The sequence below is a fragment of the Hermetia illucens genome, chromosome 5, assembly GCF_905115235.1.
Source record: "Hermetia illucens chromosome 5, iHerIll2.2.curated.20191125, whole genome shotgun sequence".
Taxonomy (NCBI): Eukaryota; Metazoa; Arthropoda; class Insecta; order Diptera; family Stratiomyidae; genus Hermetia; species Hermetia illucens.
In genome coordinates this window covers 23747575-23772636 of record NC_051853.1, presented here as the reverse complement: position 1 = coordinate 23772636, position 25062 = coordinate 23747575, and the positions used below count along the sequence as shown (strand labels likewise).

Genomic DNA, 25062 nt, shown 5'->3' with positions numbered 1-25062 from the left:
TCAAGAAAATTGTCCCTTTTCGAATGGTGCTGCATGGTGGTGGAAGACAAGAGGACTCATTTTAGCCGGAATTGCTGGGTCCCTAAAGGCCCGACAATTAAGCAATGAGACCGATTTTATTGCCGCGCTCGTGATAAAACTGCAAACTTCAAATTCCCTTCCCCTTCCCCGGCATCCTTTCCCTCTCCATTGGTATATTCACCATCGCTCTAGCTTGTTTAGTTCGCCTGCTGTGACGTGTTGAGTCGACTTGCGTTGGTGATGCTTGTCACGAAAATGGAGAAACGAAATCTAGACCAACCCGTCGCGATAATATTTCGCGCCAGATTGGGCAAATTAGCTTCAGAAGAGTACACTAAATTTGTAAAAGTGCATGGTGATACTGCTCTTAGTCGTGTCCAGGTGTTTCGATGGTATAAAGAGTTTAAGAAGGGGTGTGAAAGCGTGGAAGACGAGGGTCGGAGTGGGAACCAGTCGAGGTGCGGACTGACGCGAATGCGCAGTGTGTGTGCGCCCTAATACGCGCGGATGGCTAAGAAACCTACTCCGAGCACACGGTTTACTGGATGGCCACTATAATATATGGTGTAGTCGCTCTTTTCCAGGAAACCGGTCCCTGTCCAGCGCATCTTTTGCAACGCTGTTACATCAGGCTTATATTGGGACAGGGTATCGGTTAGCTGCTGAGCAGCGTTCGGTCTCTGCTGGGAGCGCATATTCCATGACAAAATGCGCAGATCGTTAGTCCGTTATCGTTGTCGGTTTCGCCGTTTTAAACTCCATCCTGTCCGAGTCTCCTTCCCTGGCTTCGTAACGTTGGTTATCCGTGTAGGGTTGTCAGCCCTACCCTGCCACGAAACTGGAGGACCATCCTTCCCCGTCTGCAGTTTTTCATTAAGAAAGAACTCACATCGATCACCACGTAAAGGTGGAGATATGGTTTGGTAGTAGAGCTGTTGGTGTTGGTTCAACAGTCATTTCCCAGATGTTATGTTACATCGTGGGTACCAATCCACGTTTCGACTTCGACTTGGGAAAAGATGACCACTAGTGCCAAGGAAGTTTTAGGAACAATAAGGACTAAATGCGGTCAAGCCTAGCCATTTTGTAATGAGATAAGCACCGCATTATATAAAACACACTAACAATCTTTAGGTGGTCTGAAAGTAGCACAAAGAAAGTAAATGGGAAATTAAACGGAGGTTTAGACCAGCGGTGGAAAAAGTGTCAAGCCAGGTGATCCAAATGACATGTCGTGAAAGGAAGCTGGAAAAAAATTAAGGGTGAGGGGCTGAATCGCATTCAAAGCTGATGGAACTCGGAAGTTAGTTGTATTACGCATCTTTAAGGAGATAAGCGTAAATGTAAAAGTCTGTCATCACAACAGCATAATATTTCCTCTGGTCAACTTATTAAGTATTAAGCCGTTTACAAACTGAGGGGGCAAAAGCAGGTTAACAACGGGGTTATATTATATTACTGAAATTGCGCTACTGAGCTATCGCATTACCGACTTTATCGTCTAAGATACCACATGCATAGACGACACGTTAACCCCATGCTTTGTAAATTGAACGAGGACATATGTAGAAATGTCATAGCAATGTCCAGTGAATCATCTACAAGGAGGATGTGAATATGATCACAGGCTACAAGCCACATTATAACTACTGCAAGCTTTCTTGGTTGTCCGATTAAGATTACGGTTTGTAATACGTTATAGTACGGTTGGTATGAGATATCCAAGAAAGCTGTCATCTGATTCGGACAGGCTTTGGCCTTTCCTATCCTATAAATCATAAATATCAAATGGAGATTTTGTTCTTCCCGTTCTGAAGGAGGTCACGATAAGCGACTTCAATAAGGCACGTGGGGTCATTTTCTGTCGCCTCTCCCTCAGAAAGGATAACATTATTCGATCCTATATAACTTCGTAGTAGACGAACTGGCAATAATTTAATACAGATATGCAGATTTAAATAAATCCCGGAAGATCTGTGAAAATCCAATTTTCCATCACTCATGGGAAAGCATCACAGGATAAAACAGAAAAGGCTAAAATTTCCAAAACAGGATTAATTTATTGTGTTATCGTTTCTTCTGAAAATTCCAAATGGGCTCAATGTTTGAATTTCCCGGAACCCATCATATTTCTGTTCACGATCTCATTTTTTCTCGTAGTGAACATATTCAAATACGCGAAATCGTGATACCGTATATTCTTGTCATGCCACCGCTATCACTCGTCCTGAATGACGAACACGAAAAATAGATTCAGCACCATAGAAAAGGGAAATTCGTTTGTGTTCTGTATTATCCCTGAGGTATTTAACAAAATTTTGGGGTAATTTAAATATTCCGACTCTTTTCAAGTGGAACCGTAGGTGAGAATTTTCCCGGGGATATGTCGTTGATACAACGCGTGCTATAAAAAGAACAACATCTCATTTTTCTTTCCCATTCGCAGTTTCTTCCTTTTTCTCGCCTCACATTGCTCTTTGGTGGGGGTGAAAAGTTTTTCAACGACGACGCCATTCAGGCTATAACCTAATATATATTTTCCCTTTAACTTTGGTATGGTGAAAAGCTTGACGGGGTAGCTACCATGTTAGTAATTCTTTGAAATTTGCCGGAATGCCAGTAATGCTGAATGTGATGTGCACGTCACATGGGAATTATATACATGCACGCACATAGCTGTCGTTACATGTGTAAAGGATCCTTAGTTACTTCCATAAAAGCCTGTGGTGGAGATTTTATTACTGTTTGCAGTTTATAAATCTTGTCGACTATTATTCAATCTTTATGTTCCGGGCATTTTGAGAGAGTGCTAAGAGACGCTGATAGAAAACTCGCACAATGTTTTCTTACAAGCATTGAACGTAAATATCTCCCACAAGGCATATAAAAACGATGTAGCCTCAATAAAGTGTTGTAAAAGGACGTGCTGCCTTGTGGCAGAATATGATGTATTCTGAGATTGAAGATGCCGCGGCTTTAAAATTTATAATATTTGGTTGAATTTTTAGAGGCTTTTAAGATCTCTTAATAGTTCCGAAGTTCCGCAATAATTGTTATTTGTGGCTTCTATATTTGTCGAGATGACACAAAAGGGTCACATTTTCCATGCAAATATATCCTCACTTTTGTCGGTGTCAGTCGGTGGTGGATGCCTAAGCGCACTTTACTCGATGTGAAAGGAGGTGGAAGTGGCAGTGGATAGGTCACATATTAAGGAAATTACGTCACCGTGTTTTACGTGGGCACGCGTCTCGTGGACCTAACCCCACGGTCCTCTTCAGGCACGTTTTGATTTTGTGACCACAAGCAGAGCCCCGCCGCAGCAAGCTACGGCGGTACCAGTCTATACCGAGTGCATGGCTCAACATTCATACGCAAGACCTGCCTAAATCTCTTCTTGCTAAGAATCTTAGTCTCCGAGGAATACATGAGGACTGGCAGAATCATTGTCTTGTATAGTAAGAGCTTTGACCCTATGGTGAGATGTTTCGAGCGCAACAGTTTTTGTAAGCTGAAATAGGCTCTGTTGGCTGCCAACAACCGTGCGCGGATTTCATCATCGTAAATGTTATCGGTTGTGATTGTCGACCCTAGATAGGAGAAATTATCAACGGTCTCAAAGTTGTATTCTCCTCTCCTTATTCTTCCTATTTGACCAGTGTGGTTTGATGTTGTTGGTTGGTTGGTTTTCGATGCTGACGTTACCACCATATACTTTGTCTTGCCTTCATTGATGTGCAGCCCAAGATCTCGCCCCGATTGCCGCCTGCTCGATCTGGATGAAGGCAGTTTGCACGTCTCGGGTGGTTCTTCTCATGATGTCGATGTTGTCAGTATAGGCCAGTAGTTGGGTGGACTTAAAGAGGATCGTACCTCTTGCATTTACGTCAGCATCACGGATCACTTTCTCAAGAGCCAGGTTAAAGGGGACGCATGATAGAGCATCCCCTTGCCGTAGACCGTTGTTGATGGCGAATGGTCTTAAAGTGATCCTGCTGCTTTTATCTGGTCTCGCACATTGGTCAGGGTCAGCCTAGTCAGTCTTATCAATTTTGTCGGGATACTGAATTCTCTCATGGCCGTGTATAGTTTTACCCTGGCTATGCTATCATAGACGGCTTTAAAGTCGATGAAGAGATGGTGCAACTGTTGTCCATATTCCAACAGTTTTCCCATCGCTTGTCGCACAGGAAAAATATGATCTGTTGCTGATCTGCCTGGAGTGAAGCCTCTATGGTATGGACCAATGATGTTCTGGGCGTATGGGGCTATCCCGCCTAGCAAGATAGCGGAGAATATCTTATAGATAGTACTCAGCAACGTGATACCTCTATAATTGCTGCACTGTGTAATATCTCCCTTTTTATGTATGAGACAGATAATGCCTCGTTGCCAATCGTCAGGCATTGATTCGCTGTCCCATACCTTGAGCACAAGTTGATGAACCACTTGCTGTAACTGGTCGCTTCCATTTTAAGGAGTACGGCACCCGTGGTGAAACACAGCACCACGCTGAGAGCCGAAGGTCTTTGTTCGCTTGAACCACAACCCCATAAAGCTCCCACTAGAGGGCCAACCGCAAACAACCGAACAGAACGCACATACAACAGGAGTTCACTTCAAGTATGTAAATTCAGGGGCTATCCCTGTTCCCATGGTACCAGTATACCTCTGGTAAGGTTTTGTAACTACTGCCACTTCAGATGAGTCCCCATGCAGACTCGGGTCTGATCGCCCTAATTAGGCCTTTGGACCATTTGCCTACTGCATCACGGCTAGCAAGCCAATGGGATACAGCGTCTACCGGTGCCACCACTATGGAGGTTCTCCTGGTTTTGGTTAGCCGATAGGGTTGCCGCCCCGTCTTTCTTCCCGCCACCTCTGAGCATTATATTAAGGGGATGACAATTCCATTGCAGGCTACGGTATCCAGTGGAATTCACTCTCCTGGGATGGCAGACGAGGGGGTCGTCCCTAGGGCACTTGACGCAGAGTAGCAGAGGGGCAGCCATGAGGGTAGCTGAAGGGCATTCAGTGAATCACAAACGATCATTGACGCGCTATACCCCACCAATGGTGTATAATGCAACTATATAAGAGCACTTTGGGTTTAGTTAACGCAAAACATAGTGACTACATTGCTAGATATGGTCTGTTATGTACATGTAACTAGTAAAACCATTCAATATTACATATACAACATACACATATGAATGTATGTACAGATGTTTCGTATTGTCTGTTTGGTACAGCAATAAATGGAGGATATTCCGCCATAGCATAATGAGCAGCTGGTGAAATGTTGGAAGTATTTAGCTTGTATCCTTATAGTGCATGGCTGAATGATTTTAGCGTGTATAGCTGGAAGTTAGCAGAAAACGTAATTATACGAAATTTGTTTGCAGCCAAATATACATATATACACTCCAGCTGCTGCATCCTGTCAGGCATATTGCTTTCCACCGAAGGTCACTAATCACTTTCCAATTATATCCGTTCAATGTGAACAATGCTATGCTCATTCCTACCGCTGTCGGCAAATTAATTACTCATAGAATATCTCATGGAACAAACTCTGGGAACAGCCAGACAGTCTCCCTCTGGCAATAGTACGCAATTGAACAAATCGAATTCCAAATTTGGTGAAATATTGCCAACACATGCTTTCCCGGCTATGTGAAAAACTGCTCGAAACATTTGTTATTTTTCTGTATTTACACGCACGGGGCACTGTATGGTACGGTTCAAGTTTTCAGCTCGCCGCAGAACTTTTTCAATAAAAACATTTGATTGGGTGTTTTCAGCTCCAAGTAAAAATAAGTTTTTTTTCTCTCTCCCTCTCTCTCTCTCTAATTAGATTTGAATAAAATTGGCGAATATAATCAATGTATAGGATGAGAGTCGAAAAATTATCCATTATCTGCTAGCAGCCCCCTAGCCCTAACAGCTCAAATTAGTCTTTGTCTCGTCAGGGTCTATAAATATAGTCCTAACTCCCAATATAGAGAGATTCTGTGCATTGCAAAAATGTGCCTTGAAATGGTGCCAGAATAATAAGCTTGTTTTCAGAATAACGAAACTAGCATTGAGAAAGCCATGCTTTTACTTTCTTTTTGCCTTCTTGAAAAGGTCCGTTTCCGTCTCTCCAATTTCCTAAATCTCATCCCAACTCCTTATTATTAAAATTAGGCCATTTTGAAATATTCTTTTTAAAAGGTTAATTTTAATTCTAGTTTAAGAAATTTCTATCTAAAACCCGTCAATCTTCAAATCTCCTCCAATCTTGAACCATATTTAGTAATGATCTTTTCCCCTTTTTCTATTACCATGCTATTTACCTGCAGCTGTTGTCGTGCAATTCAATGTACTTTGCTTGAGCGTTTACCTTCAAGTAATACCAATATAACTATGTCGATTAAATTGTGAGGCTGCCTGTGCGCTGATAAATAGCTGCAAGCGGTAATATTTTCAGTTTTCTTCGTTTAGCATGATCGGGTGATTACTTGATGGAATGCAGGCAACCGATGATGCGAAATAAAAGGATAACGTGTTTCTTCCTTTTGTGTCTGCGACGCTCTAGTGGCAAAAGCTTTGAATCAATGCGAGTGCAGATCTATTTAGCAGAGAGTTTTAGGAAGTGGAAAGGGCCTAACGCCTAACGAGAAAAGTAAGAAAGGCTTTGTAGAAGCCAAGAAATTGAAACAGCGCCGGGAAAAAAATAGACCTTACTAAATCTCAGAGAAGTCATAAAATTCTGTCGTGTTCCCTGTGGAATTAGAATCAAAAGGACACTTGAGAATCTTTTAGATTAGGGTTACGGTGAACTTAAATTATATTGGGTTGGGGAAAAAGTAATGTCGTATTTTTTCAATAGATGATGACACTTAAATGTATCTTTTGTTGTACTGATCGCATCGGATCACACCATACGTCGATTTGAAGACGCCAATCTGTGCTACAAGTGTCTCTTTGACAGTGTTGTAATCATACCTTTCAGTCTCAAGTTATAGCGCGTCAAAGATGGGGTCCACCAAGCAAGAAATTCATCATATTTCACGTTTTCACTACCTGAGAGGTAAAAATGCAACGAAGGCGGCCGAAAAAATTTGTGAAGTTTATGGGTCCAATACTGTAACGATTCGCAAAGCACAGCGTTGGTTTCATCGATTTCGTTCTGGTGTAGTGGATGTCGAAGATACACCCTATACTGGTATGCCCAATCGTCGTAGAAACCGATAAAATCGTCGAAATCATCCAAGTAGACCGACATGTGAGCATCCGCCCGATTGGCCAGGAACTGGATATAGACTATAAAACCGTTTGGAACCATTTGCAGAAGATTGGATTCCAAAAAAAAGCTAGATGTTTGGGTTCCACACGAGTTGACGCAAAAAAATTTTTTGGACCGAATCAACGCCTGGGATGCATTGCTAAAACGGAATGGATTCGACCTATTTTTGATGCGGATGGTGATTGGTGATGAAAAGTGGATCACGTGCGAAAATCTCAAGCGAAAAAGATGGTGGTCGAAGCGCGATGAGCCGGCCCAAATCATCGCCAAGCCCGGATTTACGGCCAGGAAGGTTTTGCTGTATGTTTGGTGGGATTGGCAGGGAGTCATCCACTATGAACTGTTCAACTATAGCCAGACCCTCAATTCGATCCTCTACTGTGAGCAGCTCGACCGTTTGAAGCGGCCGATTGACCAGAAGCGGCCAGAATTGGTTAATAGGAATGGCGTTGTGTTCCACCAGGACAACGTTCGGCCTCACGCATCTTTGATGACCCCCCAGAAGCTAAGGGAGCTCGAATGGGATGTCCTATCGCACCCACCGTTCGGACCTGGCACCAAGTGATTACCATCTCTTTCGATCCATGCAAAACGCTCTTGGTGCAAAACGCTCTTGGTGCCTCAAAGAGGTCTGCGGAAACTGGCTGTCTGAGTTTTTGCAAATAAGGAGGGGGGGTTTTATAAGGGGGGATAATGAAGTTGCCTTTTAAATGGCAATCACTCTGCGAACAAAACGGCGCATATTTGACTTAAATCGGATAATTCTAAGTATGTTAAATACAGCGTCAAATTTAAATCACAAATGCGACATTTCTTTTTCCCCAACCAAATAGATGAGTTTGTTTCCATACAATGTAAAGATAATTAAATTGTAACGTTCAAGCATTATGCGTTTCGGGAACAGTGTCACGAAAATGAAAGTGGGCCATGATAGAAGAAACGAGTTTTTCTCGAGGTCCTCTAGAAGGTTATCCACGCTCCAGCCAACCGCTCATCATATGCTTTATTTAATATCAATAACATCTTGAACAAGGCTGGTTAGTTCCCCGGATCGGTATCAAAAAAAATATCTTGGTATTGATTGGAGGCAAACCATTGTTTCGAGATCAAGTGAGTGTATAGGTGGTACTTTGGACTGCTCTTCCACTTTTCTTTCTGAACAGTTTCCTGTTTTCGATTCCGGACCCGGGCCATGACGTTCGGTTACCCTCACAGCTCTTTGAGCGTAATACAATTCGACCGTAATGAGACTCACATAATTTCTCTTGATCTTCAGTTTTTGGCCGGAAAGTGTGGAAGTGCCGGAACAGAAGAAGGAGAGTTCGACCAGTTGGGACTGCTTACCTTTGTATCCGTGCAATTTTGGCTTCCCCGAACGCTTGGAGGATCTACATATATAGGAGATGAAAAGGAAGGACGAATGGCAAGTAGCACGGTTACTCTACTGATAGAAATTTTAAATTGCGGCGACCCCAACATATTAGAAGGCCGGACCGGGGAAACTGTGACTGCATTTTTGATGCAGTTTCAGAAGCAAAGAGTTTCTCTCAAATCCTTAAGCAGGTTAGATTAATTTTACTATGCGCATTTGGTGACTTGCAGCGATTATGCTGCCGTTTCATAACTGGCCAAGATAGTCGAGATATATAAGCGCCTTGGCATTTTTTGCACACGTATATCATTTCGGCTGTCTCCCTTATCTTTCACTAACTTTCAATAGAACTCAAAGATTACATTAAGGAGGCATACTCAACTGTAATGTTCCGAAGATATTTTGGTAGGGAAGAGACCCGAAAGGTCGAACCTCTCCACAACTGCAGTCGACGAAAATTGGGTTGAGAATCTAGTTCATCATTGGCTTTTCCTCTCAACCGTGGCAATGAAAGACATTGTTGTTGCAGCAATGTGCGGGTTCAGATCTACCAGAAGTATCGCCTCCATTCTTCCATATCCTCATGAAACACTGCCTCATGAATCGAAAGGGACTCGAATATGCGCTAATGCGTCTAAGTCCCACATCCATCATCCAGGGCTCGATCCTGATCCTGGAGCTATGGCGAATATTGCTGCATTTACAATGAATCAAATTTATTCTACTACACATTACAGGGTCGGACAGCTATAGATTTTGCAGGTTTAGTACAACCTTATTCTCCCCCCGTACACTTCGGAAAATCAACCATAAGACACTCCGGGTCCTAGAGCGCAGCTTCGCATTCAGAATAGACGAACGGCGTCTTATCGGAAGCAATGCAAATATTTTCTATAATTATCATGTCCACTAAGGAAATCTACCAGGCAACACTTTTCAGGAATTAACTTACTATTGGAATTATCTCTTGTGTAACTTCCTTCTTGTTGCTTCTTAGAAGTGTGCGGTCAATTTGGGCCCATTTTTCCACTTTCCTTGAATGAGATAGTACTCCTCATTCGTTAGGAGAACTGTAGGGATATTTCCCATGATGACATACATTGTCTAACTCGATGCTGTGCCATACATACTGTACTCTTGCAGCGTAATTAGTTAATATGCTAAATTCCTCTTCCTGCGGTTAAAGACGCACCCCCACCCGGCTGGACCCATACATGGCAACATCGGTTACATTGACTCGTATATTTGGCATTTTCATCGCACGTAATGTTTTACGAGAGGAGTTCCAATATGAAATCTCTAGAAGTACCTGCTGCAGCCTCTTTGGAAAGTAGCTCCTCCTTAACTGAGCTAAGTTACGCGAGGAAGCCACTTTTAACTATATTGCTGTCAATCCAATCCCACCGTGCTGAATATAAGTAATTTTTGCATTGGCGTTAACAACGCACAGTACTTACGGACAGTCCTCATAATCGGAACACTACAACTATTGTAGAACATACCCGGTGGAACTTATAGCTCAACCTCTATGAACCGACACAGCCTATTGAAGTCATCTTGTGTAGAACAATGTCTAAAACACGGATTAGGCGACATAAAGAGGTCATGTCAGGCCATTTTTATGGTATCGGCAGCAAGATCAACTTCTACCCTTTCTACTAGGAGAAAAACCTTCCTTCAATGTGCTTATGAACCACCCAGTCTTGTCCTTAACAGCCAACTGACGAACTTTGCTGCTACAGAAGAGGACTCGGCGTCATATCGGTGGACCCGCCTTTTGTCCAGGGGTAGCGAGATCGGGAGACTGACTGAATTATTTGGTCTTCAAGCTCTTCATAAGGCACCCCGAAAAGGTTTGCACTTCAGGTGCTAAAGGGTACAGTATAAGTAATAATATTGTACAAGTATCTAACTGTGAAAATGGAGCCTACCATCGAGGGCTACGTTAAGGTCGTAGAATAAGCTCAGATAGATGGAGGTTGTATTCAAAAACTGGAGTTGAAAAGATATTGAGCTGGAGCACATCGTCCGAAGACGCAATTAATTTAGCCGAAGCAGAGGAAAATCCGGAGGAAGGGGAAAAGGATGTTCTTCCGGAATAAACATAACAGGGAGCTTGGAATGGAAGTCTATGATGAACACGAAAAGGAGGGAGGGGGAGGAATGGAAGATGGAAAGGAACCGAATATGCAAGTACCGAAAGATACCGTGCAGAATCGGTTCGAAAAGTAGTTTTGGACTCTTGCGAAAATAGTTAAGGAGTCAGTTCGGACGAAGGTCCGTTGCGACTTACTTAGTTAAAGATTTTATAAAAGTTGGTGGAACGAACGTTCACTTTCTTCACAAAATTTGAAAATTGGAGGGAGTTGGTGAAATCAACTTAATCTGACGTTTCGCAAACTTGTCTAAGAAATTTGGAAGCAAGTTTGCTGGGGTAAAATTTGAGTGATAATTCTTAGCAAAACTGACTGTCCAGTTTATGTATAGTCTATGTATATAATGAAAGTCTCCTTTCACGTAAGAACGAAAAAACTGACTGACGGTTTCGTCCAGGGTAGAGGCAACTCATCAGACGCTGCCTCACCTCTGCTCTGGGAGGAGCATGACCGAAAACTACGACAGATGGAAATCGCTCCACTTAAAAATAATTGCAAACATCTAATGGGTACGAATTATATTCAAGTAAACTCCGTCATAAGTCCAAACCTAAACCAGACCTAAGTAAATTTTTGTTGAGGATGCTGGGAATCCTGAGTGCGCATCAACTAAGTGACGGACTGGCCCACTTGGGAAGCAACTTACTTCCTCGGACGCAACGGATTCCTCTTTTTTGAGTTAAACCCAAGTTTTCAAAAAAGAACGAAAAAGCTGACTGACGGTTTTCACGTGTTTTCTAGATGACTTTTTTTGGGAAGTCAGTTATACATCGCATTCGGTGAAAGCGCCGGAATTTGAAGTGACAGAATTAGAAAATTGGTGAGACCAAATGGTATAAAGTGTGTTCAGTCCTGAACCACAGGACTTGATGATAAATCCAGTTGAATGTGGCAGGACTAAGTTCAGACCACTGAAATTGGGCTTGAAACTGCCAATGTAAAATTAAGCAGGGTTGAGGACAACATGGGAGTTCAGATGAGTGATTTGCTCATGTCATCTCGCTGGAATAGGGGCATAATTTTTGACAAAGAGAGGCGCGTAAGAAGATTGAAAAGATAGAGAGTGTCTTGCGAGTTTAGTATCTTTTTACCCAGCCAAGTTTCAATAACACGCAATGTGCAGAGGAATAAATTAAAGTTCGATGAAACTTGGGCCATTCAGATTTTGGTCGAGTTACTCACGATTTCGAAGTTTCACTAAGTTCGGATTCTGCTTGTTTTTCGGTGGAAGTTAATGATAGTTACTGCAACGTAGATTCATTTTTTCCATCCTTTTCCATTGGACATAAAAGGTGATAGCTGGAAGGAGCGATGTCAGGTGATTACACGAGAAGAGTAGATAGTTGAAGCAAGTAAGACGTGAGCTTAGAAGCAGCAAAAGTGAACCTTATTTCGTCCCTTTTCGCCTTATTTCATGTTCGTGCAGTTTTGAACGAAGAAATTTGTCTGTGACGCCTTTTGAGTTCTATACACCAATTTTGCGGTTAATCATCTGTTGTTCTGAGTGCTAAGAGTGGGGTGTGGTGCCAATGTTTCCGATCTTTTCAACTATTGCATTTGACGGTGAGTAATAATCCGCTGAACATGTGTAACGGCAGCACAATAGCCTTGGCTCGTAATTGCTAATTTTGGTGTTCCGAAACGGCAAACCAAATATCTGAGGAAAGCCGACGCAGCTGGGTTTCACGAACGAAAGGGTATCGTTTCTGGTCATCATTTGAATCTGTCGTCCACCGAAAATAAATACACATCTATAGCCAATCATCGGAGTCTTCCAAGTAGAGTAGAACATTTTAATAAATTTGTTCCAACATACTATGAAACCCTTATAGCCTGGCATATCAGATGGACCCGCGTCCATTGTTTGGTGTGTTTTTCATGTTGGGCTAGCCCGTGGTACGTCCGCTAGAGTGAACCGTATTATACACCATTTTGAAAATTTCTTGCCGGACCTCCCCTGCACCAGAAAAAAAAATGCGCGAAATTTTTCGGGCGAAAATGATTGAAGAACGCCGAATATGCGCAATGATTTTCTTCCATCATACAAATTTAAGCAATTTGCCGGAAAGCGAATCAACAGAAGATTGCCCATTAGGAAATGAAGGCTATTCTTTTCAATATGTGCCAAGAGTTAACAGCAAAGGTTGACTTTAGGATCAATATGGTACAATCGCTTTTTGCCTACATGAAAGCTCAATCACTAATGTCATAATTTGTAGGGCTTTATCATTAAATGGACTTTCTTCATCTATACATATAGTATGCACAGATAACTCCTAAAACTGAAGCCAAATCTTTTCAGCGATTTAGCTTGGCAATATTTCAATTCTCCCGGAAACGACTTTGTGTTTAAAAGTATACAAGTTTCACCACCAACTGCGGACATTTTAAGTCTAACAAAAGTCTGCAGCATGTATGTATATGGTCGAAAGTTTCCTGGAATCCGCCACCTAACCCAAACAAAAACACTAGACCGGCAAGAGTAGAAGCTCTCAGACATATTGAGAAAGTTATTTATTTAATTGATTAATCAAAAGTGTGCACTGAGGATTCATTGCCATTGGAATGACTTTATTTAGAATGGCGAAAATATGTTTGTGTCTTTCGTCGGTTTGTATGGTTACTGAAAATGGATGAAATTTTTTCTTCCATAATCGCTATGATCAAGCTAAAGTAGTCTGGGAATCAGATATGTTTCATCCGAAAATGGTGCTTACCAAATTCAAAACGCTAACGCGGGAGACTCGCCTACCCTTCCATTTTTTTTCAGATGTAACAGATTACGTTTAACCCACCCAAAATTAACCTGATTTCCATCCAAACTTTTGAAGCATTTTGGCCTATTCTCCAGAGAAAAACCATCTATCACGATTTCTCGGTACTAAGATCCCATATTTTAAAAGGTATCAAAACTAACAAAGAAGAATTTTATTTCGTCCTTTCGCTCAATTGTGTACGGTCCTCAGCAGAACCCATTGTCTGGTGAAGCGCACTTGTACTTGAATGTTTTCTAAAAACTCATTTTTGTCCACGGAGTATCCTCATCTGACTCCTAAATAGTTGAAGAATTTGTGTTAATTGTTTCGGTAGTGGCAGCTTTTCTTCAAATATAACTAATACAGAACAATACCAAAGAAATTCCTTTGTCCACAAGAAATTGCATCCATGGAAGTATCCCAACCCCCAAAGAAGCATTTGTACCAAAAACTTCCTGCCATCATTTCAACCTGAACAGCAGAAATAACTTAAGAAGATGCTTCCCTACAGCAAACTAATTGGAAATGAAACTCTTTCCCCACCAACATACGTAGACATAAGTTCTAGTTATTGTTGGACGCACGGGAATATCCTCCCTCTACCACTTAACTATTCGGGTACCATTATTCTTTTCCTAATGAAAAATTCAAGCCATTGTTCCAAACTTATTCAAAATACTTCTTCTAAGTAGGGTCAGTCGGAGTGGAATGGAGTGGGGGTGGGGAGGATTCAGAAGGACGAGTTTAGTCCGACAAAGAGCTGATTTCAGTCTTTTGTCTGTCGAAAGTTTGAACAGCGAACTATGTACACATGTTTGTATGTATATGTGTGAAAGGGTGGGAGCAATGAAGAGCTTCCAGATGCAAACAAAAAACGTCAAACAGCTCCGCACACATTAGAAAGGTACCGAGATGAATCGCAAAATAATACGGTCACGTAGAGCATTACCTTAATTGGATTTCATTAGTATTCTTCAAAGCTTAAACTTACTTAACTATTTTGGGGCGGACCAGGTACTGCTCCATTACTATTCCTGAGCTCAACCGAAGGTTTATAGTTTCAGTCTGCAGACTTCAGGGATGTGGCCCTAATATGCTCCTTTTGTTTTGCAGGCAATGTCAGCGCTCTGTCCTATATTAAAGTAATATTGTTCACTTTGCCATTATATGAGCTAATTTAATTTATTTTCTCTTTTAATTACAGTCACAGAAAAGGAAATACGACAATGGTAAGTTAAATACGTACTATAACATACTATAATCATAACATGAGCATGCCTTAATGTTCCTTGATTTTATAGTTGCCTAGTTGTCAGTCAAGAAGAAATTGGGAAAATAATCCTTAAAACATTGAAATAATAAAACTTGTTGTTTCTTTTTCGTTGGTGTGGGTATTTATTCTTGCAAATACCGATATTTCGGGAACCACTTGTTCCCTTCATCAGTGCAAACAAACTGATGAAGGGAACAAGTGGTTCCCGAAATATCGGTATTTGCAAGAATAAATACCCACACCAACGAAAAAGAAACAACAAGTTTTATTATTTCAATTAATTAATCGTTGGAAACACCGCATAATTTCACTCTGCTTAAAACATTTCTTTTTTTGAATGTTCAATTATATGACCCTGTGAATGTTTAATTCGCTATCCTAATTTTGGGTCTTTTAATGAAATTAAGGCAACTCTCCGGGTACGTACCCCAGAAAAGTAAAAATAGTTGTAGAATTAAATACTAGGGAGCCAATAGGTTCCTTCAGTCAGTGCGTACTTAACTTATTTCAAATAAGGATAATGAAGAGCAATGAATTAATTGTTACCAAACACACGAAAGTTACTCTCCGATGATCTGAAATACATCAACGTGATGTGTACTGAGTACTGAGTACTTTAGAAGAACTGTACTGTTCTACGAATCCGACTTTGACTGGCTGGCCAATGAGATTTGAGTCCTCTTTTTTTCTTCTTGGTAAAAGTCATTTCTGACATTTGTCACCCCCGTCTCATGTCAGTCCGTCAGCGGTTTCTGCGGCCATCGAATGCAGCGGCGGATGGGAATACATAATTGCACCTAGGTTCGTGCCTTCTCGTCTCTACGCGGAGTACGTAACCGTGCTTTTCTAGCCTCCTCTGGTTTTCACAGTTTGTTCCGGATAGATGAGACCATGGAGTTCATCGCATCCCAGTCTTCCTGCCATGTTAGCATTCTTCGCATTTGATTTTCTGGTACGAGAACCTCTCCTGTACTCTCCTCTAGGTTCTTCCTTTCTTCCACAAATCTTGGACAGTAGAAGAATATGTAGTCTGGGTCCTCTGGGATTCCATTGCAGTTTGGACAATCGGCTGATGTATCTAGTTTCAACCTGAACAGGTACTGCCGATATGCCTTGTGAGAAACTGAGTAAAATTATAATTAAGCTCATCGTGCCGCCTCTCGAAATACTCCTTGGTGGCAAGGATGAGCCTGTGTATCCACCGACCCTTTCCAGAGCGTTCCCAATGCTCTTTCTATCTATTTAGAGATCTTTTCCTTTCGGCGTCCTTCATATGCGATAAAAGAGAGATAGACTTCACATTGCATATGTTCGTCATCTCATCAGCCACGATATGGTACCAATGGGCATCATTCTTGAAATGACGGATGCTGCATCGTCTGGGACAGTTCTGAATTCCAAGCATACCCTTCGGGCTGTTCTTCTATAAACTGCACTCAGCTTGTTAGCGCAAAAGTGACTTGGAATGCCTTTCTCCAAACTGCAGCTGGATCGAGCAGAATTACCTATTACTACTCTAGCAACTTGGAAGCATGCCGTGGCCCACCTACGTTTGGCATAATCCTTGCCAGGGCCACAATTGCGGTGAATGCTTTTGTATAAGCATATTCCACGTGCTGATTATAGCTGAGCTTCCCATCTATCATCACTCCCAAGTATTTGATGGCAGGCTTAGAAGTGATGATACGTTTCCCAATTTGAATACGGCGCTTGGTTATAAGGACCGCTTTCGTTCTTTCCTCCGCAAGTGTCAGACCAGAATTCTCTAATAATAATAATCGTTGGCGCAACAATCCATTTTTAATCAGGGCCTTGAAGTGTGTTAAAGCACTTTATTCAAGACTGTAACGGTACATTACAGGATTACAGTAGCCTGTAGGAGGCAATGTGTTTAGCATTGCGCTCCGCCGTGATTATTACCCTGGTTTGACTCAGGCACTCATTTACAGCTGAGTCGACTGGTATCCGACGTCAAATCACGATACAAATCCCACTGCTACCACAACGCTTTAGACAACCCTTAACAGGACTGATTACTTCACATGAGTACAACTCAGCATCTTCGAGATCCTTTGCGACTACAACCTGCGCTATATAGTCGGCGTAACCCATCACCGTGGCTTCCTTCGGAAGGCGAAGATTAAGTACATCAATGTATACGATGTTCCACAACAGAGGGCCCAATACGGAGCCTTGTGGGCGGAAATAATGTACTCTTTAGGTCCGTCGTCAGTGTCATACCAGTATCAAACAGCTGTTGGCAGTAGCTGCAAGCGTTCTTGTAAACAGTTGTTGGCAGTAGCTGCAAGAGAGTCAGGAATATCAATCTTTGCCAGAGATTCCAGTATTAGGTTTCAATTGGCCGACTTGAATGAATTTGTCACGTACAGGATCACCACCACGCAATATTTGCTTGTACTACCGTGAATTGCATCTTCGGCCAAGCCAGTAACCAGTTTGATGGCATCAATGGTTGATCTGGCTTTACGGAACCCATACTACCAATCCGAGGGGCCTCCCTGGCTCTCTACAACCGGGATTAATATATTGCAGATTGCTCGCTATAAGATTTTAACCACAGTGTACAAAAGACAAATAGGTCTGTAGGAGGTTGGCTAACATGGAGGTTTACCAGCCTTAGGCAGTAGTACTAACTACTGTTGTTTCCATGAAGGAGGAAATATCCCCTCGGACATGTACGTTTTCACAGCAAGTTTTAGGTCCCTATTCGGTACGTCATCCAGATCCAGAGCTTTATTTTCTCTTATTCTGACACACATCTCCAGCAACATGTCTTTGGTGACTGGCGGTATTGCCGTTACATTCAAAGGTCGCTGAAAGCTGCCTGTTCCCTCTTCTTACTGGTGGAGTAACCCCTAGATAATTTTCAACAAGAGGGAAAGGCACGTGATCTGTGGAGGTGAATGGCCTCTAACTCGCTCCATTACGATTTTATAGGCGCTTCCGAACAGAGCTCCTTAAAGCATTCCCTCTTCCTCCATTGCATAGCGAGCTTAAGGGCTTTTACGGGCTTCCTTATAGGCGCGTTCTTTTTACCCTTGGTCGTTTCTGCCTACCGCCCTCTGAGCCGCTCTTCTGGCTCGGTGACAGGCCGATGGAAGGCTGGCTAGTCCAGTATTTCACCAGTAGTTTAGTCTTCTACCCGAGAATGAGCCTTTCCTAGGCATGGACGCATCACATGCTTTGGCGATGCATCAGGCTATTTGATCCGCTTTTTCCGTATAGGCGCCTGCTTTATTATTTGGTGTAGCCACACCTCTATGAAGGTCTGCTCATCCAAAGCTTTAGCAGACCAGCCTGACATATCTCCCGGTTTCGGGCATGATGGTCTTCTGCCCGGCGACTCCATAGCCCAAGTAAGGGGTCGTACCCCTTGCGTCAAGCATTTCCTCGAATTCGGACAGTGTCAGATTTGGTGGGGCGTAACACCTGTATATATATACCCCGTTTATTTGCGGCCACACACCGCCGCTGGCTGCTCCCAGTACATTATATGGCTTGCACAAAAATCGAATCTGCAACCTATACGCCACCATGACGGTTTCTATAGGGTTCGCAAATAATTCCCACCTCGGGTTCATAGCGGGTCTGGTCGAGTAAATCTTTAGGGACCCTGCAATGATTGAGGTTTATTTGAATAAATATTTTCTTTTCATTGAAGTCAGCGGCATCCTAAATGCTAGGCATTTAGCACTTCCGGCAATGTGCCGGTAATGCCGTCCCTTCTTTCACATAATAAGCATTTGGGGCCTATTTGACCCTTTGGCAATATGGCCTTTTTGCCCACACCTTCTGCATCCATCGGACCGATACCGTCCATACGGTTTGGATACACTGTGTGTATTCGAGAAAACTTCCACACCGTGTGTCTCCTTTGTGCTTTCTCCGTCATTTCTAACCATTTTTTGACAATTCGGGTAGATTCAACGATATGCATATTATCGACTAAACATTCAGCTTAGATTTGCAAGAAATCAGAATCGTTATGCGCTCGAATACCACCAGACTGGTTCCAACGCCAACTGTGCCTGGTGCGGTTGCTCCCTGTTCTTTTTGAGTTCACAGACCTGTTGGTTTTCCAAGGCTTCTTTCTTCCGTCTGTGAAGTCGCTTTTCTATTCGCCGGAGTTCGCAACAAGTCTTCGCACATGCCCGCGTCCTCTGAGAATGCAACATTTTTTCAGGTGATTGTGATGATTATTTGTTGATGCTTCATCTCCAGGATCTCTGCTGACTACGGTTATTAAAGCATCCATTTTCCCGGCGGGTGGCTGTGTTGTGGATGGCTTCAGCATTCACTCTCGCCTGATTGTGAGAGGGGATTCTAGGTTTTTCCAGGGCCAGGTTAAAGTGTCAGCCTGGTCAGTCCTATCAATTTCGTTGGGATACCGAATTCTTTCATGGTCTTGTACAGTTTAACCCTGGTTATGCTATCATAGGCGGCTTTAAAGTCGATGAATAGATGGGGCAACTGATGTCAGTATTCCAACAGTTTTTCCATCGCTTGCTGCAAAGAGAAAATCTGATCTGTTGCTGATTTGTCCGAAGTGAAGCCTCTTTGGTATCCGGCATTGCAAGATAGCGGCGAATATCTTATAGATGGTACTCAGCAACGTGATATCTTAATAATTGCTGCACTGCGTGATGGGACAGATAAGCCTCTTTACCAGCCATCAGGCATTGATTCGCTGTCCCACACCTTGGGCGCTCTCCCGTTCCATTGCTAGCTTACATTCATCGTCAAACCAGCCGTTCCTACTTAGGCTAACTGTGTTTGTGGCCGTATCAATGATAACGTTCTTCAGGTGATTGTGAAAATCATTGGTCGACCAGGCGGTCAAAGCTGAGAGGTGGCATGGTCAATTTGGTTGAAGGTCTGGAGAGGACCCCGTATTTTTGAGGACCGCTTTCCAAGCCAGGTATGCCAACAATCGGTTCGTGGTATACATCTAATTGAATAGTCCGCAGTACATTATCATTGATAGTTTATGTAAACTATGGAAGCCGAGGTATCGCCTGAATACGGGCCCGTCCTTACTTGGCTGTTAAAATCCCCAAGTATGATTTTGATATTATATCTGGGGCGGGCTTGGAGAATTCGCTCTGCTGCCTCGTAGAGGGTAACCTTAGCCAGCTCTGCTGCCAGCTCTAAATTTTTCTCGCAAACGTAGAGGGCATAGCGTTTGGCTTATGTTTTCAAAGCCAACATTAGCAAGTTTTATTTTTTGACTGACTAAGAAACATACTCGGAGTACACGGTTTCCTGGATGGCCAGTAAATTTATGGTATAGTGGCTCTTCTCCAGAAAACCGCCACCTGTCCAACGCATCTCTTGTAAAACTGTTGTATCAGGCCTAGAACAGAATATCGGCTAGCTGCTGAGCAGCATTTGATCTGTAGCGTACGTTCCCTGAATTTATCCAGTCCGAGGCTCCTTTCATGGCTTCGTAACCTCGGTTTTTCCAGTAGGGTTGTCTGCCCTACCCAATCCCCGACCTGGAGGACTAGTTGGTCCAATTTGTCCCGTCTTTAGGCGCAGGAGACTCCCCTTCATCCTTCAACGTCTGCAGCTCTTCATTAAGAGAGGAGAGAAAGAACTCCCAGCGGTCACCAGGTGGACGTGGAGACAGGATTCGTTAGTAGAGCTGTTGGTGGTGATTCAGCAGGCGTTTCCCAGGTTTTGTGCTACATAGTGGGTACCAATCTACGTTTCGTCTTTCGTTATCGTCAACGTTTAATGCTGGGCAAGTGGAAAAGGTGAACACAGACATCTATGACTACCGGGGTTTCGGGTCCGGGAAACTCTCTAGTATTATCCCTGTATTGCATTTATGGTGCATATTTAACATACGGTTGATGTTTGCTAATGCCTTTCGTAGGAAGCATGTTTCAATTTGCTGTTAGTTTTTACTACTACTTCCAAAACTCATTCAATTAAGTAAAAAAATGAAAGCTACAACACGTGTACATGATATAAAATATTATATTATGCTTTAAATATGCATAACATAGCCAATGCCATTTCGACGTGTAAATTGACGTTTTCACTTTATTCCCTGGAATTTTGAACCGAAAACGCGACACATCACTGGAATAGAAGAGGAAAAGAGAATATTATTATCTTCCGCTTCTCATTTCTTCCTTCCGCCGGGAACAACAATCGTCATCAGCAAAGAATTGCGTTTCCTTCACATTTCTCGCTTCAAAGATACTTGGCCTTCTTCAAAAAATTGATACAATAAACATTTTATTGCCGAGCTTGAAGCCAGATAATCTTCATCAATGTCGCTTTCGGTTGCTTCCCTTTTATTTGCACAATATCCTTACTAATGGATAGCAATGCTTAGCCGGGCTCGAAGTTCGAGTGCACAAATAAATCTTTTGTTGATCACCGACTTCAGATACTTGTGCATATTGACAATTTGCCTTGAAGGCCTACTTGGTTGCCATTGAATGTTTGTGATATAAAGGGAGCTTTGTGGAGGGCTAAAAATAGAAAAAAATCATAGTCAGTCTTGAAGGGTCTGATATGATTAAATAAACACGTCTCAGTAAAGATTTTTCTTGAGAAATAGAAAGTAAATCAGAAGGAATAACGCAGAAAGGAGTCTAATTTTATGATAATTTCGTTTTGCAGTCCAATGGAGGCTTTTTGCGCTTTCTAGGAATGTTTTCTTTTTTGGTTGCAATTCGTTTTACCGAATTGACATTCTTAAAAAATACATCATCAAAAAAGAGACTTAAATTACCAATTCGGACTAATTTAATCGTATCAATCCAATAAATCTGGAATTGGAATTATAAAAAATAATTGTTCAGAATTTTTGATTTTTGTTTTTTTTTAATTAATTTTCTATAGAATTTAAGGTGATCCCCATCATTAATTAAAACCTGTCCAAAATCAGAGTCAAAAGCTAAAAATTCGTCAAAATTTCGAAAATATTTATATTTCAAATAGACTTTGAGCCCCGAGCGTCATTCGCTCTGTGTCTCAATAATTCCTTTTTCAATGATGTGATGCACAAACAGCGACAAATTATTTTAATTGGAATGAATTTTTCACCTGGTGAATCGTCTGCTTGGCTCTGGAACTTCAAAGGACAGAAATGTATGCATAAGCGATTTTCAACGTACACCCATATGTGGTAAATTTCATTAATTTTCCGTACAAACGCTGGAAAAAAAATTGTCCACGGAAAAGCATTGACCGTGAAATAAACGTATGCATTGCGAATATATTGACATTGAGCGAACATTTCTCTTCCAGTATAAAGGCTATAATTTCACAAAGGACTTTTGAAGCCTATTTCTGAATAATAGTAAATATATTTGGATTTTTAATTCAAACATTTATAATTAGCTGACAAGGAAGATTTCTACCCCGGCTGTTGATTTAATGAGCAGTTTTCCCATATTGAAATATTGTTTGTGTTTTTCTCGCTTCCTCCTCCTCCGAGGCCCAAAAATCTGCCGTGTTGGTAGTACCACCATGAGGTGGAAATCCTAGTAGCATCCCGGCCAACGTTTCGGTGCCCAGGCTGCGAAGGAAACATACCTGACATCACTTTTGTGTCGAAATTTCTGGTACTATCTCAGCAAGTCATCACCAGTAAATCGCATTCGAAGTGGTTGACCCTACTTCTCGGCGTGCACCAACGCGACGCTTCCACTGCCTGTGGAATGTCGCGACGGTGAACATCAAGAAGTTCAGAATCGCGCCGGAGGGCACTCCGGGCGAAGGTAGCGTTGCAGCTGACACCATACTAAATTCAGTGAAGAACCTGATAACGCCAGCGTGTGAGGTTTCCATGCCCTGAAAGGGCCCCCACCGTGACAAGCCTTCTATGTGCTGGTGGACGGCAGAAATTCGAGACCTACGGAGAGAGTGTCATAAGCTCAGTTGTTTGGCACAATGTTTACACGCCAACGAGGAGGCATGCACCATAAAGGCGCAGTGTAGCTCAGCAAAAAGGAGACTAAGCAGCGCGATAAATAAAAGCAAAGCTTGTGACTGCAGAACTTGGTCAACGAAGTAGATGAGGAATCGTGAGGACTTCGCTATAAGCTTGTCACCCGAAAGTCAGCTCTGCATACTAAGTACAAAACAGATGGACTGCATTGCACGGGCATTCTTCCCCTGGCATCCTGTACGAGTTAATCTCTCTTTCACAACAAGAGAGCTTGAAGAAGTTGTTCTCACCATGAAAAACAAGAAGGCGCCAGGTCCTGATTGCATCCCGGCGAAAGTTTACAAACTGTTCTGCTAACGGCCAGGCTTGTTGCTTGGGGCGTTCAACGCTTGCTTGAAGGAGGACATTTTCCTTGTCGCTGGAAGGTCGCGCTCTCCGGAGCTCCGGAGCTCTCGTCTGCATACTGCCCGCGGTGTGTGTTTGGCACGGCCGGAAAGGTACTTGAGAAGCTCATCAGGAGAAGATTCGCTCCCCAAGGTAGTTCGGGTTCAGAACAGGGAGATCCACAGTGGATGCGGTTCATCGAGCCGAGGCACACAACCGCCGATCTCGGCGGGTAGTGCTCCTCATAACGCTTGGTGTCAGAAATGCCTTCAATTCCATAAAGTAGACAGATATGCTAGGCACATTAGAAAACTCATTTCACGTCCTGAGCTATCTTTTGCGGATATTGAGGGATTATCTGAAACACCACTCCCTGCTCTATGGAACGCTCGAGGGCGATAGGAGGATGGAAATCACTTCGGAAGCAGCGCAGGGATACATCCTAGCACCAGACCTCTTGAACGCTTCTTACAATAGTCTGCTGAGTCTCGATATGCCCGAACAGTTGCACCAGGTCGGTTATACAGACAACGTAACGCACTTATTGCTGGGTGCACTAATAAAGAGACGCAAAGTAAACTTGGCATTTTGATGTGATGGGTAAGTAGATGGATGCTTACTCATGGTTTCAACCTTGCGCTGGAAAAAACCAAAGTAGTCATCTTGACCAGAAAGAGAAGTCCGACCCTGCTCCCGATATCGATCGGCGAGTTGACTATAGAATCAAAACAAGCGGTTGAATACCTTGGCTTAATGTTCGACTCGAAGATGAACTGGAGCTGAAGCTGGTGTCTCGGCCTTGAGTCGGCTAATAGCGAATGTTAGGGGCCCTATATCTATTAAGAGACATATGGGAGCAACGCTGTCGGTTCTGCCCTATGGCGCGGTATGGGCTGAATCTGTCCCTGGAAATGAAAGCATTGATTTCTGCATGGGATACCATTTCGAAAAGAACATAAACAAGAAGGTTGGAAAATATTGCCAGCAGCCTAAAAATTGGAATGCGCAAAAAAGTACCAATAGTGCTGGAGATAGTTCAAGCCTTAACGAATTTGTTAACATAAACGAAAACTTATCCGAGACAAAACCTTGAAAAATTATCGGCAGTAGATTTAGGTGTTGCCTCCTGGATGTGTGTAACAAGAGAGGCGCTGACATCGGTCTCCAAAAAGACCATAATCTCATACCCATTTTCGTTTGCTTGCCTGTTTTGTTTTCGACTTCTCGCGAGGTTGGGTAATTACGAAACTCCAAATTCAACATCGACCGCTTGTATTATCCAGTTGTTGCTCGGCAGTGGGAGAGTTATCTTGCTGATCGGAAGGACGAATCCAATTGAGAATATCGATTAACCTTGGGCCGTCATCAAAAATGCTCTTTTCTCGGGTGATACACAGATCGTCGGTTCCCAAGGGGCGTCATAAGACCTGATTGACTGCAGAATGATGAAAATGGATCGATAAACGGAAGGGGTGAATGCTCTACTTACAGCTGTGTGTCATGGCGAGTGTGACCCTTTAGAACTCCGATGCTGATCAAATTCCCGAGAAGTTTGGCGAAGTATATGACGAACGCACTGATTGCAGAAGTGCATACCGCATCACGAAAGAAATTGCATGTTACCGCAAATCTTTCGATTATCGTGGAAGGTGTTAACGGTGGACTCGTCCATGATGACAAACAACTATGATTCTTAATCTTGTCGCAACCGGTGAGGTTCCTCCTGTTATGCGTGAAATGGTTGGTCATAACATTCGGATGCTGACTGCTCCACCAAACAAGCGGTTACTGCAAATCTGCTACTTCCACTAATATCTTGGGAATCCGGGACCTTTTCCAGACAGTGGAAGAAAGGAGGTAATCGTGAAGATTTTAAAGA

General features: G+C 42.7%; 1 protein-coding gene across 3 annotated transcripts in view; it reads left to right on the top strand.

The window, feature by feature from the left end:
• The window catches only part of LOC119656729 (frequenin-1), a 221281-nt gene that overhangs the window by 182806 nt on the left and 13413 nt on the right, over positions 1-25062 (top strand). For all 3 annotated transcript variants that reach the window (XM_038063263.1, XM_038063262.1, XM_038063264.1), the window contains exon 3: positions 14801-14825. In XM_038063263.1, the coding sequence (XP_037919191.1) occupies positions 14801-14825 (25 nt within the window). The remainder of the gene's footprint in view (positions 1-14800; positions 14826-25062) is intronic.